The sequence below is a fragment of the Artemia franciscana genome, chromosome 19, assembly GCF_032884065.1.
Source record: "Artemia franciscana chromosome 19, ASM3288406v1, whole genome shotgun sequence".
Classification (NCBI taxonomy): Eukaryota; Metazoa; Arthropoda; class Branchiopoda; order Anostraca; family Artemiidae; genus Artemia; species Artemia franciscana.
In genome coordinates this window covers 33950000-33970240 of record NC_088881.1, presented here as the reverse complement: position 1 = coordinate 33970240, position 20241 = coordinate 33950000, and the positions used below count along the sequence as shown (strand labels likewise).

General features: G+C 36.8%; 1 protein-coding gene across 1 annotated transcript in view; it reads left to right on the top strand.

Annotated features, from left to right (window-relative positions):
- LOC136039595 (uncharacterized) overlaps positions 1-20241 on the top strand; it is a 210282-nt gene that overhangs the window by 148989 nt on the left and 41052 nt on the right. Inside the window, exons 13-14 of the mRNA XM_065723457.1 lie at positions 8044-8403; positions 11526-11675. Coding sequence (XP_065579529.1) covers positions 8044-8403; positions 11526-11675 — 510 coding nt within the window. The remainder of the gene's footprint in view (positions 1-8043; positions 8404-11525; positions 11676-20241) is intronic.

Here is a 20241-nt window from a genome sequence, read left to right as displayed (position 1 = left end):
CTGGCGCTTCACTAGATCCGGGTAAATTGATTCATCCTAATTGGTAAAATCCATTCGAGAGCTAATGTGCATAGCATTTCCAAATCGTTCAACAGATTGTCTGTTTTAACTTTTAGTAGGAGTGAATCAGAGTCTCCATAATTCAGTTGAACCTGTTCCTACCCCGGCCATTGGAGCTTACACACATTGTAATAAAATTGCAACATTAGTTTCTTTGAAATTTATAATATAGCACTACCAGCAGCAATATTTTTCTTTAATTTTGTATTTCTTTTATTTTGCATTTCCTTTATCTATGTAAAAGGACCCTGTTGGAATCTATGATCGTGAGCAATGTGAAATTCGGATCGCAATGAATCAGGCACATTCTTTTGGGCCGGTCATATTTTTGCAATGACTCATATTGCGCACTCTCTCGCACATCTTACCGAAGGCTGAATTTAAAATGATTTTAAAAGATATCTTTTTCAACCTTCTTTTTCGCCTCAGATCTTTACTGATAAATGTACCAATAAACTTCTTCTTATATGCCTTTTAATCGAATTGGAGGGCTCTTTGAATCTTTTTTACCTTGAAATCGATGGCTAGCATCCATCGCAAAAGAATTTGATGTACGACAATATTCTGTTTCGGATGAAGATCAGCAATAAGCTGTTGTTTTGAAGATATCCAGTGCATACCCCCATCCTCTACCAAAGATAAATTATAGGGACTCCATGAATCCCTAGGTACCGGTCTAGTTATGTACGGGAAAACAATGTCCTTTACTGAGTCATGAAGTTCCATTGGTATTTCACCATCAATTTCGAAAACCATTCTTGTGGTACATTGTCCTTAACAGGGAAATTTGGAGCACATGAGGAGTTGAAAAATAAAACCCCAAATCCAGCCCAAATTTTTCGTAAATTCTATCCGTGTTTTTATGGACGGTCCAACAACATCAATACGTCACTTGCCAGGTACATTATCCAATAATCCATCCCATCGTTACACCCTTCCTTAGCAGATATTTTTTGCAAATTCATAGTCGGCAGTAGTGCATTGACGATCGTGAAGTGAATCATAAAATACTTCGATGGGCGGTAATATCTCTTCACATAACCTCGAGATTGAGTTGTTGTACCCATACGGGTATAATCCCTTACAAGTTAATAAATCATACATTTCGTCATCTGGAAACACTTTTTGAGGAGGGAGAAGCTGCTAAATTAATCGCTTTCTGTACTTGAATAAGTTGACTAAGGGATCTGGGGAAGAAACTATAGGCAACTAAAAAACGGATTTTATTCAAATACTTATTATTATTTTCAATTGTTGTCCGTTTGAATTCTAAGAGCAGCAACTTCTCAGATGATTTGGATATGATGTTATATGAAAGTGTGTGCCGCCCCACTGAAGTTACTCTCTCCCGATAAAATAGGATTACATAAGTGATCTTGGTCGTGGATTGCCATATCCCCACTACCGTCAACAGATTTTTTCTTATACACCCAACACGTATCTTTATTTTTAATTGCCAACTCTTTCTTTGGTGGCACATTTATTAGATGATTTACGTTGTGCACTCGCGAAATTGGCTTATTAGAAGTTTTAGCAAGTGCAACCTTAGCTGTGCCCTACAAAATCTCCCCCACTCAATGTCTCAAATACGTCTACCATTTGCACGGTGTTACTTGAGTCTCTGTGCGCATTGACATAAAAGACTTTAATGACTCTATTTTCCTTAACACCATTCGAGATTGACGGGTCGCAGACGTCCATGAGTTTTTCCTTGATGTCTAACACCAACTAGTCGCTCTGCAAGAGCGAATTCTGGAAACTCTTAAACCGTAAAATGGCATTATTAACCGAAACCCTCTTCACGGACTGGTATCCATGACGCTTGCAGTGCCTCAAGTGATGTTGTAATTTTAATTCCATATAGAATCTAGACAGACACCTTGGACAATAGTAGCGTGACGTTTGCCTCCTTCACCGACTTAAAACCCGACTAATATGTGGGTTAGGAAATATAAATTTCCAATTGCGTCGGGTTCACTGGCAGGCTCATAGAGAAGGCATGCCCAGTCTTTCACTGATTCAGTTTTCGGCGCCCTAACTTAATATATCGTTCCCTTTTTATCTTTAAGTTCATCTCTTCATATTCTGTGTCACATTGTAAATACTGTAACCCCATTCTTTAAATGCTCCTTAAAAATACGTTTCAAAAATAGCCCTCTAAATAATCTACCAAAGTATTTTTTATTCCTCAATTAATTCTTTTGCTTTTATTCTTGCTACCATATAGTAAAAGAAAACTTTTATGTAATAGTTTTATACAAGTTCGTTTAAATACAATAGAAGAACATTCTGAAAAATGCCCTGGTACCAAATTACTTTCTCCCCGTCTTTATCATTTTCAGAAACCTTCCCTGTCTAACTTAAATTGGCAACTTTATATGCATGTTTTTAAGTTTAGAAGGTGTTTTCACGTGAAGCTTTTTCAAAGTAAAGGCTTTGAAAAAAATGCCATTGTTTACCCGTCTGAGAATTTTAATACTTCAATTCTAGGCCTAGAATTTTAAATTCAGATCATAATTGAGAACACGGAGTTTCGTTTGGATTCGAGTACATTGATCAACAGTTTTATAGCACTTATTATTGACTAAGTGACGTAGAGCGATCACAATTTCTGTCCGTCAGTCTGTCTGTCGGCCCCAGTTTTGCTAGTTCGGGCACTTCCAGATAAGCTAGGACGATGAAAGTCGGCAGGCTTATCAATTACTGAACCAAATTAAATTAGAAATAGTCGCTTCCCTAATTCGATCATCTGGGGGGAGTGGAAGGATGGTTAGTTCGGAAAAATTAAAAAATGAGGCATTTTTAACTTATGAACGGCGTTTAAGATCTTAATGAATTTTAATATTTAGAAGGACCTTATGTATCAGAGCTCTTATTTTAAATTTTGACCGGATCCGGTGACGTTGGGGGGAGTTGGAGGGGGAAACTGGAAATCGTGGAAAGCGCTTAGAGTGGAGAGATCAGGATGAAACTTGATGGGAAGAATGAGTACAAGTTTTAGATACATGATTTACATAACTGGACAGGATCTGCTCTCTTTGGGAGAGTTGGGGGGATTTCCTGTGCTTTAACGAGTTTGGTGCTTCTAGACGTGCTAGGACGATGAAAATTGGTAGGCGCATCAGGGAACTGCACAAATTGACTTGATAACCATTTTTCCCCGATTCGACCATCTGGGAGGGGCTGGAGATAAGTGTAATTGTGAGAAATTAGGTATGTTCATCTCACGAATGGGTGATTGGATCTTAATTAAACTTGATATATAGGAAGATGTCATGTCTCAGATGCTCCATTTTTACTTCGAGTTGGATCCGGGGACATTGGAGGTGGAGGGGGAAATGGAAATCTTAGAAACTGGAAATTTTGGGAATCGCTTAGAGTGGAGAGATCGAGGTGAAACTTGATGGGAAGAATAAGCACAAGTTCTATATTTGTTATTGCCATAACCGGACCAGATCTTATCTCTTTGGGGGAGTGGGGGGGATTTCTAGTGCTTTGGTGAGTTCGAGAACAAGCACAAGTTCTAGATGCGTGATTGACATAACCGGACTGGATCCGATCTCTTGTCACAAGTGAGTTCTTAGCTCTTGTTTTTCTTAAAGAGCGATAAAATAAGCCTGATACATGCTTCAAAATGCCATCCTAGGACAAGTCTATTGTCCCCCTCCCCATTTCCCTAATCTAAGTCCACTTTTTCAAGATAGTGACATGTAGATAAACTGAAATTTTATGAGAAATAGGTATAATAGATCACCTTAGAGGAAAAAGCCATAGAATCAGTAAGCTTCAGGGTTACAGCTGAACCCTATTAGGGGAGGAAGTGGGCTCTCAAATAATTCGATAATATTGCCAAAAAAGTACGCTAGTTAACATTTTTTCGGAGCATTTCACACTATAATCAAGGATTATGTTTAACCATAACTCGTCAATCTGTAATTCACATGCAATATTATAGTGTTCAAATTTGCCGGCTGTTAAGAACCCTTTTACACAATTATCAGAAGAGAAGCTGTTCAGCAGAAATTAAGCCCGGGCATGACAAAAAGGGGTTATTAAGGCTTTAACCCAGCGTGCCTGTTTATACCTTTTAGCAAGCTGCTTGAATATGCTTCGATTAGCGGAAAAGTGCTTTGAAATAACGGACGAAAAAAGTGTATATTTTGCGAGAAAATCGGGTTACTCTATCACTGAGAGAACCATGTAATAGCAGGAAGGAGGGGCTTTTTGTGTTTATCTAATATAAAGAATTATAGTAGGTTAAGTTTTGGTATGCACACCTTTTTTTGGCGGGGAGAGAGGAGTATAGAAAGGGGCCTGTTGATATCTTTGAGACATATCCTTTTTTAAAAGTTGGTTTGTTATTTTCGAAATCTAATAGAAAACTGATGGGGAACCTTCTTCTAGTAACCGTTTTTACAGCCACCAGAGACAATAGACATTCACTCGGCTAGCGTTAGAATAATAGTGGACGATGCTTTTGTTTTCCTGGAAGTTGCGGGATACTAGGAAGCCTTTGTTTATAGGAAAAATCAATACTCTCTCTAGATATTCTCCACATTGAAAATGGCGGCGAAAATCCCATGTTATCTAACAAAATATGGCTGAGAAGCATGAAAATATCGGGATGACTTAAGGACTATGTCTCTACTTGAGAGAGAACCCCTGAAGGTTTTTTGAATGGAATCTTGATTGGGGCGGGACCCCTGAAGGTTTTTTTTAACATAACAAGCAAAGAAATCCTGATTTTGCTTAGGTTTTTTTAAAGAATTAAAGAAACTATTAGGTAAACCCCAAAAAAATCATGAAGCAAACAAGCCCTGTCCCTTGCGGATTTTAATCATAACAACAAAGGAAATACGGACTTGGTGGGGACCCTGTCGATTTTTTTAAGTACTCTATTATTTAACTTTTAAATCTTGACTAGTGTGCCCCTTTAGGCTTTTAAAACACTATTAGGTAACAACCAAAGCCTATTACGTAAAAATCCTAAAAATCTTGATTTGGCTTGCTCTGAAGGTTTCTCCCTACACCCTTACGTTTTATAAGTGATCAAAGAAAAAAAAACACACACTCCCTATGACGTATGTATACTATACCGTTACAGATGCGATATAGTATTGCGTACTACACAGGTGCGCGTAATAACGTTTTGAGGGACTAATAGCCCCTTTTAAACATCCCCTATGTGTTTCCTTAAAACCATGGAAGGGATACTACTAATTAGCCATATAGAGAAATTAGTTGAAAATTGGACGTGTTATAACTAGATGTAGGTATACAAGGATTTTTAGTGTCTATAGTTGGTTGGCTCTCTTTCACCAGTTTCATTATACAGATGTTTTGCATCTCTTTCAACTTGTCTCTGGTCATTCAAGGATTGCTTAGGGTTAACCCGAGATGATTTAACATTAGCACTTGGAAATTAATAAATGAATTTAGAGTGTGAAATGTAAGAAAATTTAAAGAAAGTAGGAGAAGGGGTTGGGCGCGACAACGCGGCACCTCTTTGCGGTAGTGTCTCCGTTTTATGCTGCAATTCTTCGTTCATATTCAGGTAACCGAGAGTAAGGCTTATTTTACAGTCAAATCAAACCAGAGGTCGGTTTTGTTCTAAGTATGTTTCTTTATGAGTTAGTTTTGTTCGGCTTAGGCTGAAGATTGCTCTTTAGTTTTTGTCGAAAAACTGATGTTTTCTTTTCCTCAAGGAAGACTTGGACCATTTGTTTATTAAATAAAAAAGGAGCATGCTGTTTCGACTGAAAGTAAGGAACAATGGAAAACAAATAGAAAAAACTTAAAGCGAAGAAAAATTGTTCCATATTTGAGAGGGGGGCTACCCCATCCTCAACCCTTGCTCTTTACGCTAAAGTCATTAAAAACTCAAATTCGACCGCCCTTGAATTTGCAGTCTCTCTTCAAGAACTCTGACAGAAAGTGAAACTTTAGTGCAAAGAGTGAGGGCTGAGTAAGAGATAGTTCCTCTTATTTACGGAATAATTTCTGTTCGTTTTAATTTTTGATATTGCTCCTTATTTTCAGTCGATAAAAGTGTTATTATTTAATTTCTGACCATTTTTCAAATTGTGAATTTTCCCCTAAAACTCCCCCCTCGAAAAAAATCCATACATTTTCCGGTAACAAATATTTAATGTGAACAACGGGCTAATTTTGCAACTTACAGCCCCAAGAACTATATGGGTTCTTGTCATCTGCAAAGGCATTGCTGTCAGATGTTTTGACTGTGCTGAATCGAACAGCCACCTCAAAATTTTGATCGGATGTCATTGGGGGAAAATGGGCGTGGGAGGGTTTTGTTGCTCCTCAATCCTTCGGTCACTTAAAAAGGGCACCAAAATTTTGGATTTCCATTCTATTGAGCCATCTCCCGATTTCCTCGGACCATTGGTTCGATATGATCGCCCCTGTAAAGAAATGGTAAACTCGTATCCATGATCCTTCTTCTGGCAAAATATACAAAATTGAAATCTCTATAGTAAGGCTCTTAGATATGTTGAACCTGTTGGTGTCATTCTCATTAAGATCGCCCGACTTTTTGAGGACATTTTCCCCCTTTTCGATAAAGAGGTAAAAATTCTTGGGCTCATAGCTCTTGATTGGTAATATTAAGCACAATGACGTTGGTTCAGGATAAAACCCTGTTCTTTTTACGCGTCAATTGTTACCAAAGCTTCGTTTTTTGGAGTTTTGGTGTATTGGACCGATTCGCTCTTTACTTACAGTTCGTTTGATAAACTAATTAACTTTGCATGCTATTACTATTGATAGCAACTCCCCGCAACACCAAGTTGCCTGAGGCCACAGCTGCACATGCTCCTTCTGCCTTCGGATCCATTCGAAGCTTCCCTTTTTACACCCTCCTTAGAAGTTCCTTTAAATCTTTCTATACGACCTCTTCTCACTTCAAACCCCGTACCCTAGCCATCTCAACATTTCTCTTATTATAGCCCTAGAAAGCAGAACAGAATTACTTTTTTTTTCGTATAGCTTACTGTTTAAAATACGGTCAGTCAAATGGGCACCCAAAACTATGAGTAGAAAATTACCCTGCAAAACATAAAAGAAATCCTCCTCTGTCTTTCGAACCGCCACTTTTCAGAACCATACATGGACACTGTCATCACCGTTGTTTATAATATTCTAATTTTGCTACCCAAACTTATCTTCCAAACTTTTTTAAACTGTAACAAATAACCCTGGTCTCTTTTTATAAATTAAAATTAGCTCTTTGTTAAAATTGAAAATAAAATTTATTTAAAAAAAGACAAAAAAGTTAAAATTTGGTCTTTACTTTTCGTTGAAAAAGTGATGCTTTCTTTTCCCCAAGGAAAACTTGAATTATTTCGTATAGTAGCTTACTAAGGCTCTTTTAATTATGTATAGATTTACTTAATGTGTCCTATTAAATATCTAAATATGTATGTTTGCATGTATCAATTTATTGTCCATCGTATATATAAAATACAACACTGATGGAGTATAAAGAAAGAAAAGGGAAATAGACAAGTGAATTTTGATAAATACAAACAAAACTAAAACAAAGAAGAACGGACAAAAAAGGAAAAAATTACAAATGCAAAAATATACAAAACAAAATACAAAATACAAAAAAAAATACAAAGATACAAAATAAAAATACAAAAATACAAAATACGAATATGTAAGACCAGACATATTATCAACGAAGGTTTCAGGGGTGCCTTCACCAATAATCTGCCTCGAATACCTCTTGTTTCTTTTCTGCACTGTGGACACTGGACTAGTAACTCCATACTGCAAGGATAGATAGCTGTTGTTAGGCCAGATTGGCAGAGAGTTCAGATGTGTCCTTTTAACTTACTATATCCTATTAGCTCATTTATTATGAATTAGAAATTAATTTATGTACATATTCAATTAGCTAATTAATTTTATGGATTAATTTGTTTTAATTTAAATGTATTAATGTATATTGTTTTCATTTAGGCTGAAAAATCCAAAGAAAGAGTTCAACCTAAAACTCCACTGGCTGCTAAAGAATTGGAAGTTACAATTATTCAAGGGAAATCTCCACATTCCTCCGTCATTACAGTTTATAACGAGAATCACGAGGTCCTGATGTCAAAAGAATTACCAGAAGCTCCATTAGAAATTAATATTCCTAAGAAACTCATTGGCGAAATACTCAAATCTTTCCCACAGCTAGTGCTTGAGCACTCGAATGTTCAACTGAAAATCGTTAGAAAATATATGGATCAAACTAATAAAAAGATGAAGACGAAAGTATCAAAGGTGGTATTGAATGCATCCACGACAGACACGCCGCCTGTGAAGACAGAGTCACCTGTAAGTTATCGTTACTACTACTAATAACTACTAGCAGCACCAAACCACCTGAGGCCAACACAGCTACGCACGCTCCTCCTCAATCCCGATCTATTCAAAACCCCTCTTTGCACCGTCCCAGGAATTTCTTATTTACTTTAAATCTTTCTTTATGACATATTTCCTCCCCGTATTTCCCAATCGAAATACCTGCTTTACGTATAGCCATAAACGGTTGGCCAAAAAGTACAATCTTCAGCAATATGTCATCCCACATCCGCAGAACGTGCCTTAGCCATCTTAACCTTTCTCTCGTTATAGCCCTAGAAAGTGGGATTGAACCACACTTTTCGTACACACTACTGTTTGAAATACGGTCAGTCAGCCGGGTACTCAGAACAACCCATAGGCAATTTTTCTGGAAAACATCTAGCAAACCATCATCCGCCTTTCAGATTACCTATGCGTCAGAACCATATCTGGAAACTGTCATCACTATAGCTTCCAATATTCTAATCTTGGTTTGCAGACTTATATTCCTGATCTTCCTTTTTTTTAAAACTTTTCCAAACATTTTTTCAACTGTGAAAAAACACCCTGAACCTTGGCTATTCTAATTTTACCGTTTTCACTGCTCCCACCGTCTTTACTAATAATATTACCAGGGTAAGTGAAGCTTTCCACCTAATAAATCTTTTCGTTACCCAAGATCACCTTTTCATCTTCACTTGTTCCTAGCCTTAGCGACTTAGTCATCTTAACACTAATTTTCAAACCTATTCTAGCACCCGAAACTCGCAAAACCTCAAAAAGCTCATTCATTTTGCTCACACTTTCATCTAGAATGCTTAAATCATCAGCATAATCTAAGTTTAGGAAAGTTTGCATTTGATTTTGTGTTCTGCCATTGCTCCTGTGCTCCTTAAGACGAAGTCCGTCAAAATGGCTCATTTAAAGGAAAAGGGGGATCGAATAGAACCCTGCTTTACTCCTAATGTAATACGAAACCAGCTGCTAACCTCATTTTCTACCTTAACCGCAACAGTGTTGTTGCCGCACACAGCACCAATCACTTTAGTATATTTTCTGGCATACCATACAAGGATAAGACCTTGGCTAAAGCTCTTCTACCAACAGAATCGAACGCTTGCTCATAATCTATAAAAGTGAGAACCAAAGGTTTTTGCTAACTCAAGCACTTCTCAATTAATAACCTTAGATTGAAAATTTGGTCGACACATCCTCTACCCTTTCTAAAACCACACTGTTCTTCTCTTATAGCTTTGTTCACAGCAGCTCTCGGTCTAAAAAGTATCATTTTACTTGGTGATTTGCTACGTATAGAGACCTTTCTAATGCCTCTATAATTAGGCCTATCACAATCACCCTTATCACCTTTCTTATACAGTGGTTTAATTAGGATTTTCCTAAAATCAGTAGGTACTTTTTCAAAGATACTATTTTTTCAAAGATCAATGTCAAAATCTTCAGTAACTTATTTCTATTCTCAGAGCCACGATATTTAAGAAACTCATTTACCACACTATCAGCACCTGGGCCCTCATCATTTATAATCTTTTTAGCACAGTTGCTTATTCTTCCTCATAAAACAAATCTTCCCTCACATCCAAGGTATAACAAACCTTTTCAGTTTCCTCTACATATTTTCCTGCAACTCTATCCCGGTTTAGCACAGATCGAAAATGTTTTGCCCATTTCTCTTTAACTCTTTCCTTCTCACTAATTGGAGTCCCGTTCCTTTAACTGGGACAGTTCCGGATTGCCTACTCTCTCTCAATTTATTAACATACCAGTACAATATTTTATTATTATTAATTTAAAAAACTTTTTCCACAAGACAAGTTTTTCAAAGAAAGGTAAAGAGCTCCATTAAGCCAAGAATGAGCAAAAATAGTCAAATAATTTTTCAAGCGTCAGAATACTACAGATCACTATCAATAAATATATGAAACTCAAAACAAACAGAAATTACAATAAATAGCCGAGGTAAACTCAAAACGAGCATAAATTAACATGAGTTGGGCTGATGACCCCTATACCATCTCAAGACCAGTATACAATTACAGAAAAAAATCTTGCAAATTTTACAAAACGCATCAAAATTTGTTTCAGTGCATTTTTGTTACGTTTTTACGAGTTAGACAAAATTTCAGGGAGACGAGGCTGGGGATCAAACCCTGAGCCCCCCCCCCTGGACGCGGTCTTGATCCTAACAAAATAAATTCTATAAAATACTATTTAGGCAAAATGATTTCCATACTTTATTTTATGCCATCCCCCCTTCCCTCACTTGTTGTCCTAGCTAAGGGGCTGGCGCGCTCGGTTGGGAATCCTTTGTCCGAAGGGCCCTTGCTCGATTCCCAGTGTGGCTGGTTATTTGGTTTGGGACGGGGGTCAGTGGCCTGACTCTGTAAGCTCCGTCAGAGTCGACCCAGCTCCAAGTGGATACCTGGAGAAATCTGGGGAAGGTAAGCAGGAAGGGTGTGCGAAAGTACAGGATGGCTGGTCCCAACCCCCCATTGCGCTTCGTGGCTGTAGGGCCTTGAAAAAGAGATACGCACTACCAGTTTGGACTTTAAGGTTCTAATGCCGTCTTCTTTACCTTTTTCCCCCTCATTGACCTCTTTTGTGGGACTTTGCCTGTCACCTCTTGTAACCACTTTATTTGAAAGCTTTTCACATTCTGATTCAATATTATAATACATTTATAAATAAGTAAACAATAAATATAATCAATTAAAATAATATAATTATGTTTTATTACTTTATTATATTTAATTTATAAATAAAATAATTAATGTACAAACTGATATTGTAAAAATATGGATCAGTGTAATAGAAAGATGAAGATGACAATATCAAAGTTGGTGTCTTGTGTAAGCACGACAGACTAACCACTTGTGAAGGCAGATTTGTAGATTTTCGTTTTTTATTAATAATTTTTTTGTATTGTCACGTTTATACAATAACTACTATTGTATTTGCAATAATTTTGAAATAATGGTGTGCACTTTCTCTTTTAAGTTATTTTCGAGTTTCGATGTATTAGTGTAGAATAACCTGTCACAGAGGAAGTTGGGTTTTGTTTTTTTATTTTAAATTTTTATATTTTATATTTACAGTCTTATACCCCTGAAGCTTCAACGATTCCAGAAGCCCAAAGGACCATAAGACCCGTTGTTGGATGGAATTCTCAAAACCCAAAGAAATCCTGTGTCAGTGCCTTTGATACACCGAGAAACGTCAGAACATTCAGATATAACCCCTATCCAGTACGTATTATTTCGTAACCATTTTAAATTTCATTTTTTTTTCGTTCGTTCATTGTTTCTTGACTACAAAGATCCTTGCATTGTCTCTGTGACAGCGGGGATCGAACCCTAGGTTACAGATGAAGAGGAATGTACTGGTTCACCACAGAACCTCCTAGCTAGAATCACTAACATACAGTGGTAGTGACTTTGTGCTTCAATGCTCCACAGAAAGCAGAGATTATAGAAGACAGACAAAACACAAGCTCTTTTTCAGTAAAATAATAACAGCGTCACCCTGGCGTTACCATCTGGCGTTACCCTGAAAATTCTTGAAGCTCATTATTCAATTCTATATTTTAAAAAACTACTTTTCCTTTGTTTTGTTTATTCTATTTTCATTTTATTTTTCATATATAAAATATAAAGATATTTTATTGCAATATATAAGAAATATAAAAAAAGTAAAAAATAAATAAAAAAAAAAAAAAAATTCAAAAAAAATTAATCATAAATATAAAAAACATTTGTCCTTTTTTTATTCATTATATATTCTTTTTCATTATAAATATAGACTTACATGTGACCTAAGATTGATTACTGATTTTTCTAAGAGGTAACAAGAATTTTTTTAAATGCAGTTCTAACTCCTTTTTCCGCTTCTACTAAGTTCAGTTTCAGCTTATTTTAAATCTGTCCTAGTTCATAGATTGTCCTTTTCGGTTAACATCTAGGACCAAACAAACTTAGGTTATCCTGGAACTGGGCGGGAGAAGATCGTAAGGAAGGATTAAAGGGAAATTCGAACTTCTTGAGAATTTACATAAAGAGGTAGGTTTTAAATAGATTGGGATGGAGATATGTATGAAATAGATATGTTGGCCTCGGCGGCTTGGTACTGCAGTTAGTAGTTAATAGCAGTAGTATTATTCTAGTTCATCTGAATGATGATTTACTATCAATGGCGCAGGTTCTTTTGAATTCCAATCACGTCCACATTCTAGTATCAAATTTTCACTTGTATTGGGTATCCTATTTTCTTTTGGTATCTATTCTACTTGTAATTTAGCCAGGATTATAGATTATTTTGCCTGAATCGAAGGCAAATAATGTAGAAACGCTATTGAAATACGTGAGCTGCCATGTGGCCACCACGCATCTAACAGTTGAAATCAAATCATCATAGATGCTTAGACCTAAGCGACCGGTTTTAATCGTGTCAACTGTTTCGATCCCCTTGGGAAACCTTGGTGGCGTGGAAGAAAAAGGGCAGTGGCGTAAAAAAAATATCCCACCTAGAAAAATACCCTTTTTTGGTATCTTCATTGGAAAATACCTTCTTTTGTAATTTTGTTGCGAAAAATAAATGAAAACAAAAGAATTTTACGCCCAAGGCAACATTTAAAAACAAGTAAAGTATTTGAAATAAGGCAGTGGAAAACAACAAAAGTCTCTTTTTTGTCAATAATAATAAAATTCCGAATATTTTGGTTTCATGTCCGGAAGCCTTTATCAACGTGAACAAGAGAAGAACTAAAGTATTTCGTACCTATCAAACAAGAAATACTAAAATTCTGACAAACCCTAGAAATTTATCTCCATGCATCTTTTACGAGAAAAGTGAAAGCTATACAATGGTTGTAGGGGGAGGTTAGTTGATCTTTCTATACAGCCTCTTACATTACATCGGAATTACATTGGAGGGAGGCTGAATGGTAAAAGCGATCATTTTAGGTAAACAGGAGGGCTTTGTTAAAACAATTAATAATGTTAACAAGGGTGAGATCTGTATTTCTTTTATATTTTTTGGTTAAAGCAGCCTTTAGGTGGTTGGAGAACTAGGATTAGATACCCTATTAGTCTATTGTCGGTTTACCCTGGTAGTGGTATTAAAACCTAAAAAGCTGGTGGTTTCTAAACTTACTAGATTCCTACCTTATAAATGACAATCCATGAGTAAACCGACCCGGGCTCCTGAAACAGCTTATATACCGTCGTTTAGGGGACTAAATAAATAAATCCTCGTAATTGTATAAGCTAGGAAATCAGATCAAGGTGTTGCTTGTTCCCAGGGGAAGGTTTGCTACAATGGGAACCTACGAGGAACTCTTATGTTACCGTAGGAAAGAATGTGGGTTTAAAAGTAAAGGTTCATTGTTTATCCTCCAATCGCAGAGAGCGTAAATCTTTGCAATGAAGGATAAGAGAAGTTGATGAGCGGGATGGAGGGGCCATGGGAGGGACATCAGGAAGGATACCACAGGAAATAGAGGGACCACACTTTATTTCACGCTTGCATTGTAACAAATCAGGTCTTGGCTCGTTTTTAAGGAGAGTCATTGCCCATTATTTTGCGGTGTATATCAAACCAAAGAAGTTGTCATCCCCCCGAAATTTTCATAATGTTGTGTCTCATGAGTGAAATTTTGTGCATTAACACTATGTATATATGTTGCTGAATATACATTTATTATTTATGTTTGTATACATATACCATGTTCCATTTATATACATATTTAGCATGTACAGGCCTACTTATTATTTACAATGACGTATATAGGCAGCATTATTTCAGTATATTATAAATTAATGCGTCTAGGTTTAGGACACAGGTTGAAGAAACACACGTGTAGGGTTAGACAGAATCCGGGCATTTCTTGCATGGTAGTAGCCGAAAATATTCTTCAACTTGATAAAATTTCTTCAGTTGATTAAGTTTGGATTTAGGGTACGATTGAGCTAGGATGTGGGTCGAGGTATATGATTCTCACACTCTGTGGAGTTAAAAACGTGAATATAATTCCATGTCTTATCATAAAGGTACAGTCCGCTTATCACCAGAGTTTAGAGAGTCTAAACATATTCTCTAAATGAAGTGCGGTTACGTGGGTAAATTGATACCCTCTTCAAATTTATATGAAGGTTCTCTTGCAACAATTTGAAAAATAGGCTCATGAGATACATTTTCGGGAATTCAGATCTTCCACAAAAATCTCCACTTTTTAGTACTACTACTATTAACCACTCACCCCAGCACCAAGCCGCCTGAAGCCAACGCAGTTACGCACGCTCCTCTTCCATCCCAGTATATTCAAAGCTTCCCTCTTTACACCCTCCCAGGAGGTCTTTATTGCCCTTTAATCTTTCTTTATGACATTCTCTCACCCCAACCATGGAAGACCTGTTTTCTGTTTAGCCCTATACGGTTGGCCGAAAAGGACAATCTTCGGCAATTTGTCATCTTTCATCCACAAAACATGCTCTAGGCATCTCAACCTCTCTCTTATTTTTTAATGAAGGTAAAAAAAAAGTATTCTTCAAAATCTGGGGAGGATGTAATTTATTTAACTTTTTCAATTTCTATCCCAAAAAAGGGCTATTTTTAAAATCATGGGCTGGAAAAAATGTAGGGGAAGGACAATTATAGTTCCTCCTTTTAAAAATTTTCATATAGCTGTCAATTTTCATTTTAAATATGTTCGTAAATAAATTGGTAGGATTTGTCCGAACCTTGACATATCTTATTCGACAGGTGCCGAGACTTTTTGACTTGAAGGTGTTAGGATTGTTGTAATAGATGAGTTAGAACGTAATTGTTTAGTTTTCTAGAAAATGTTGATGCTAAAATGTAAATCAATTGAGTTTGACAGGATTTTGGCATCCTTTATCCCAACAGGTGCTGAGTCACATGATTTTGTTTCCAGTTTGTGCGTAGTAGTGAATTTTTTACGCATAACATGCCTAGAACGGGTAAAATAAACTATATTATTTTGTCACATCATAAGGTATGAGTAACCTTTGTCAATAGAAACTGGTATTCCGAAAAACGTAATTTTTTATAGTGTGCATCATAGGCAGTGCAATGGCACTGCCTAAGTAAAGAGCGAAGTGGACACAATGTATTATTTGTTGTTTTTTTTTTTGTATGCACAATGTTGGTACAATGGGCACAAAGCAGGCACAATGTATTATTTCTTTTTTCCCGACCAAGGCACTTCGTATACAAGGAGTTATCGTAGAAACTTCGAATGGAGCTCATTTGATTTGAAATTGAAAGTTCTACTATCGTTTTTAAGAGTCAAAAGTGATTGGAGGGTAGCCAGCCCCCCTCCCCACGCCCACTATTTCCTGGGACATGTTCAGTCAAAATTTTGAGATAGCCATTTCGTTCAGCATTGGTGAAAAGTCTAGTAGCTATGTTTTTTGGGATGTCAACACCACAGCCCTTAGGACAAGGACTGTAAGATATGCAATTCGCCCATTGTTTACATATAGTATTGTTTTTAAGAAAGTTGGACATGTTTGACCTTTAGCTTCGGAAAAGACGAAGGGTATGCAGGTGAATCTTTCAGAGAATGTTCAGGGGTGTTGAACTAGATCAAAACACATTATGATCATAGGCCTCTCAAAATGGTGTAAGTCAGGAATGACTGAGTATATTAATTTGGAACTCTCAAGAAATGATGAGAAAAATAATAAATTCACCAAAAGGGTAATATTTTTACCCTACTACCACTGGTCCTACTACTACCACTATTACTATGATACAAGTACTTTTAAGCTTATGAAGATGAAAATTTGAGAGAATATTGAAGGAAAATTTAAACTAAATCAAAACACAGTATACGCGTGCAAATTGCCAAAAGGACATATCTCAAGAATGGAATGCCTAAAGGGCAATATCTAAAGGTCAGAAGGCTATATATGCACACTATTGCTAATACTATCGTCACTGCTACTTTTACCGCGACTGCTTCTATTGTAACTAATTCCAGGACTAAGAGTATGAAGATACAAATTTCGGGAAGTGCTGAAGGGGAGGTTGAACTAAATTAAAACTAAGAATATACAGGTTATCAAAAGGGCATATCGGCAATGTCACAGCAACTTCCAATTGTATTAAGGTGAAACTTCCAGGGCTTGATGAGGAGGATGTTCAACTGGCCATGACCAAAAGGCAATATGTTACAACTATGCCTAAGGGTATGAAGGTGAGGGTATTTTGAGGGGAGAAGTTAAATTGAATCAACAACAAGCCCTGTGTAGCCTATGCAGGTTATCAAAAGGGTGAAGCTTTAAACCTTCGGTGTGTATTGAGGGGGATGTTAAAGAAAACCAAAGATGCTATTTTCATACGACTACTAATGCAACTTCTACTACAACTATTGTTTGTGCGCATGCTAAGGGTATTAAGGTGACGCTTCCAAGAAATATTTTGGCGGACGTATAACTGATCAAACCGGACGATGAGCCTGTCGATTGTCAAAAGGTTGAAACAGCAATATCTCAAAAATAGCTTACATTTTAAGTTGGACCTTTCAAGGTATGTTGTGGCGGGTTTTGAAATAACCAGAAGGCACTATGTATAGACTCTCAATACAACTACTACGATTGCTTTGACTAATAACGTTAAGGTCGAAATCTTTAGTGAATGTTGAAGGGAAGTTTTCATTAAACGAAAAAACTATATGCATGCAGGTTCACAAAAGGGCATATAAGCAATATCCTAGCAAGCGTAGTGCTATCATCGAAACTTCTAAAGGAGCTCATTCAATGGGAAATGAAAAGTTCTAGTGCTCTTTTTAAAGTCAAAAGAAATTGGAGGGCAAGCTGCCTCCTTCCCAAGCCCATTAATTCTGCAAACACATCCAATAAAAATTTAAAGATAGTCATTCTGTTAAGCATAAATTAAAATATCCAGTAATTATGTCTTTGGGGATATCGGGGATGTCAACACCCCACAGCCCTCGGAGCAGGAGCTGCGATTTAAGCAATTTGCCTGTTGTTTATATTTACTAATTTTTTTTCTGGGAAAGAGGGCTTGTTTGACCTTTGGTGTTCAAGGAGACCAAGTGGATTCAAGTGAAGCTTGCAGAGAATGTTGAGGGTAAAAGTTTAACTAAACCGAAACATTCTATGGGCATACTGGTTGTGAAAAGGGGAATCTCAAGAATGACTATGGGTATGAAGTTGGAACTTTAAGGGAATAATGAGAGGGATGATCGATTGACCGAAGGCATGTTCAGGGGGATGTTGAACTGGCTAAAAAGCACAATGTGCTTGTTACCATTATTGCTACTATTTGGACCGATGCGACTGCTACTACTGAGGCTAAGGGTAGGAAGTTTAAATTTTCAGGGAATGTTTAGGGGGATGTTGAACTAAACATAAATAACTCTGTACAAGCAGGTTATCAAAAGGGCTTATCAGTAGTATCTCAGGAATAAGTATAGGGTGTAAAGTTGAAAGTTTTAGGATATGGTTAGTGGGGTTGAACTAGACAAAATGCAAAATGTGTATACTACTACAACTACTAACGCCACTACTTCCACTGCTACTACTTCTACGACTGCTACTTCTACACCGACTACTACGACGGCCACTGCCAGTACTACTGAAGCTAAGGGTATTACAGTGAAACTTTCAGGGAATGTTGAAGAGAATAGCGAACTAAATTGAAACACACTATGTGGATATGGGTTATTAAAGACCGTAGCAGCTATATTTGGGGAACCGCTTAGAGTATAAAGTTGAAACTTTCAGTACATATTAACGGGGATATTGAACCAACCAAAAGGTACTATATGTATACTACCACTACTACTACTACTACTACTACTACTACTATACTACTACTACTACTACGATTTAATTAATAGTAGTACTGTTACTGCTGTTGTACTAATATTACCAAGGTTTGTTGTATTACGGACTATAACGTCTCCTAGTACTTACGTAAATTAAGTATTTTACTTAAATAAATAACTGTGAATAGTTAGATATCAATAGGTATTTAATAATTCAAATAAGACAATGGGAGATAACAACAAGTCTTTTTTCACCAATAAGAATAAAAACCCGAATATTTCGGCTTCATATCCGGAAGCTTTTATCAACGGAAAAAAAGCCGATAAAATCTCACTTCTTAATAATGTCCAATATAATAGTTTTTACCATCATTAACATTTTATTTTGTATCGTTTTTTATTCCCTTTATTTATGTGGTTTGCTTAATTTAGCTCTTTTCCCCTTTGATAAAATTTCCGACCATGAAGTCGAAATATTTGGACTTTTATTATTATTAGTGAAAGACTGACTTTATTATTATTTCATGCTGTCTTATTTTATGTATTTTTGTCGTTTTCCTATATTTTGGTTTCGCTTTATTTGTATAAAATTTCACCCCAAAAGTTTGTCCGTTTTTGGGCCAAAACTTTTGTTTTACGCCTCAGACAGGCAGGAAAAGCCCCTTGGGTGTGACGCAATATCTTTTATTACTTACTAGCTGTTGGGGTGGCGCTTCGCGCCCCCCAAGCCCCCCCCCCCCCGCGCAAAGCTTTGCAAAGCTTTGGAGGGTTTAAGTTTCGTAACAATATTATTGGTACGCCTATTTTTAGTTGTAGCACGTGTGGTGGAAACCCTGGCAGATCCAGGGAATTTAAAAATTCAGATGGATAATTAACCGCTTCATTTGGTTCCACAACTGTGTCGACTGACTTGTAAAGGACTGCCTGGTCTCGAATCTTGGTCAAAACAATATTGTTGATTTCATGGACGTCTATATTTTTGGGTGCAAGAATCGCTCGTTCACTTAGCCATTTATTATTTTTATAATTGGTTAGAATATTCGGAAATACTTTTTCAATCAATTCATTTTTGGACGTCACTAAATTACAGAATTCAGCAGGTAGTTGTATACGTCCTGAAATTGAGTCTACTGGGAGCTTTCCGTTTCCAATTGCCAGCAATTGATCTGAAAATGTCTGACCAGAGTCATCGTTTTGCAATCGGACTCGCATATTTGTAGTTAATTTTAATGTCTTTACGTGTGCCCATAAATTATAATTTTTCAGGCAAGCATTCATTTCGTCTGCAGGGGTTGATCTAGGTATTATAGGTAATGTTTGCCTGAAATCTCCCGCAAGCAATATTAATGTGCTACCAAAGGGTTTCGAATTCCCTCGCAAATCTTTCAAAGATTAATCCAGAGCCTCGAGCGATATTTTGTGTGCCATTGTGCACTCGTCCCAAATAATAAGTTTGCATTGCTGCAATACTTTACCCATCCCAGATGATTTGGAAATATTGCACGTGGGAGTTTCTGTAGAATGCAAATTCAGCGGCAATTTCAAAGCAGAATAAGCAGTTCTTCCACCAGGCAGCAACGTTGCGGCTATTCCGGACGACGCAATTGTCAACGCTATATCATTTTTTGATCGAATTGATGCCAGAATCAGTTTTATCACAAGCGTTTTACCAGTACCTCCTGGCGCATCCAAAAAGAAAATTTCTCCAACGTTGTTATCGACACAATGCATTATCGTATCATAAATGTCTTTTTGCTCCGACGTTAACTTAAAAATGTTATTTTGTAAATACGACAATAGATCACTCGTGCTGTAACTTTCTTCACGATCCAATTTACACATGTCGAAATAGCAACGGTACGATTACGTGAAGGCATTCCCAAATCCCGAAGAGGTTTGTTTGCCATACATACGCACAAATCTATATATATATATAAATCTTCAATAATAACTAAAGTGTAGTTATAAATTTCTGATGTAAAATCAAAAGTCATATCTGA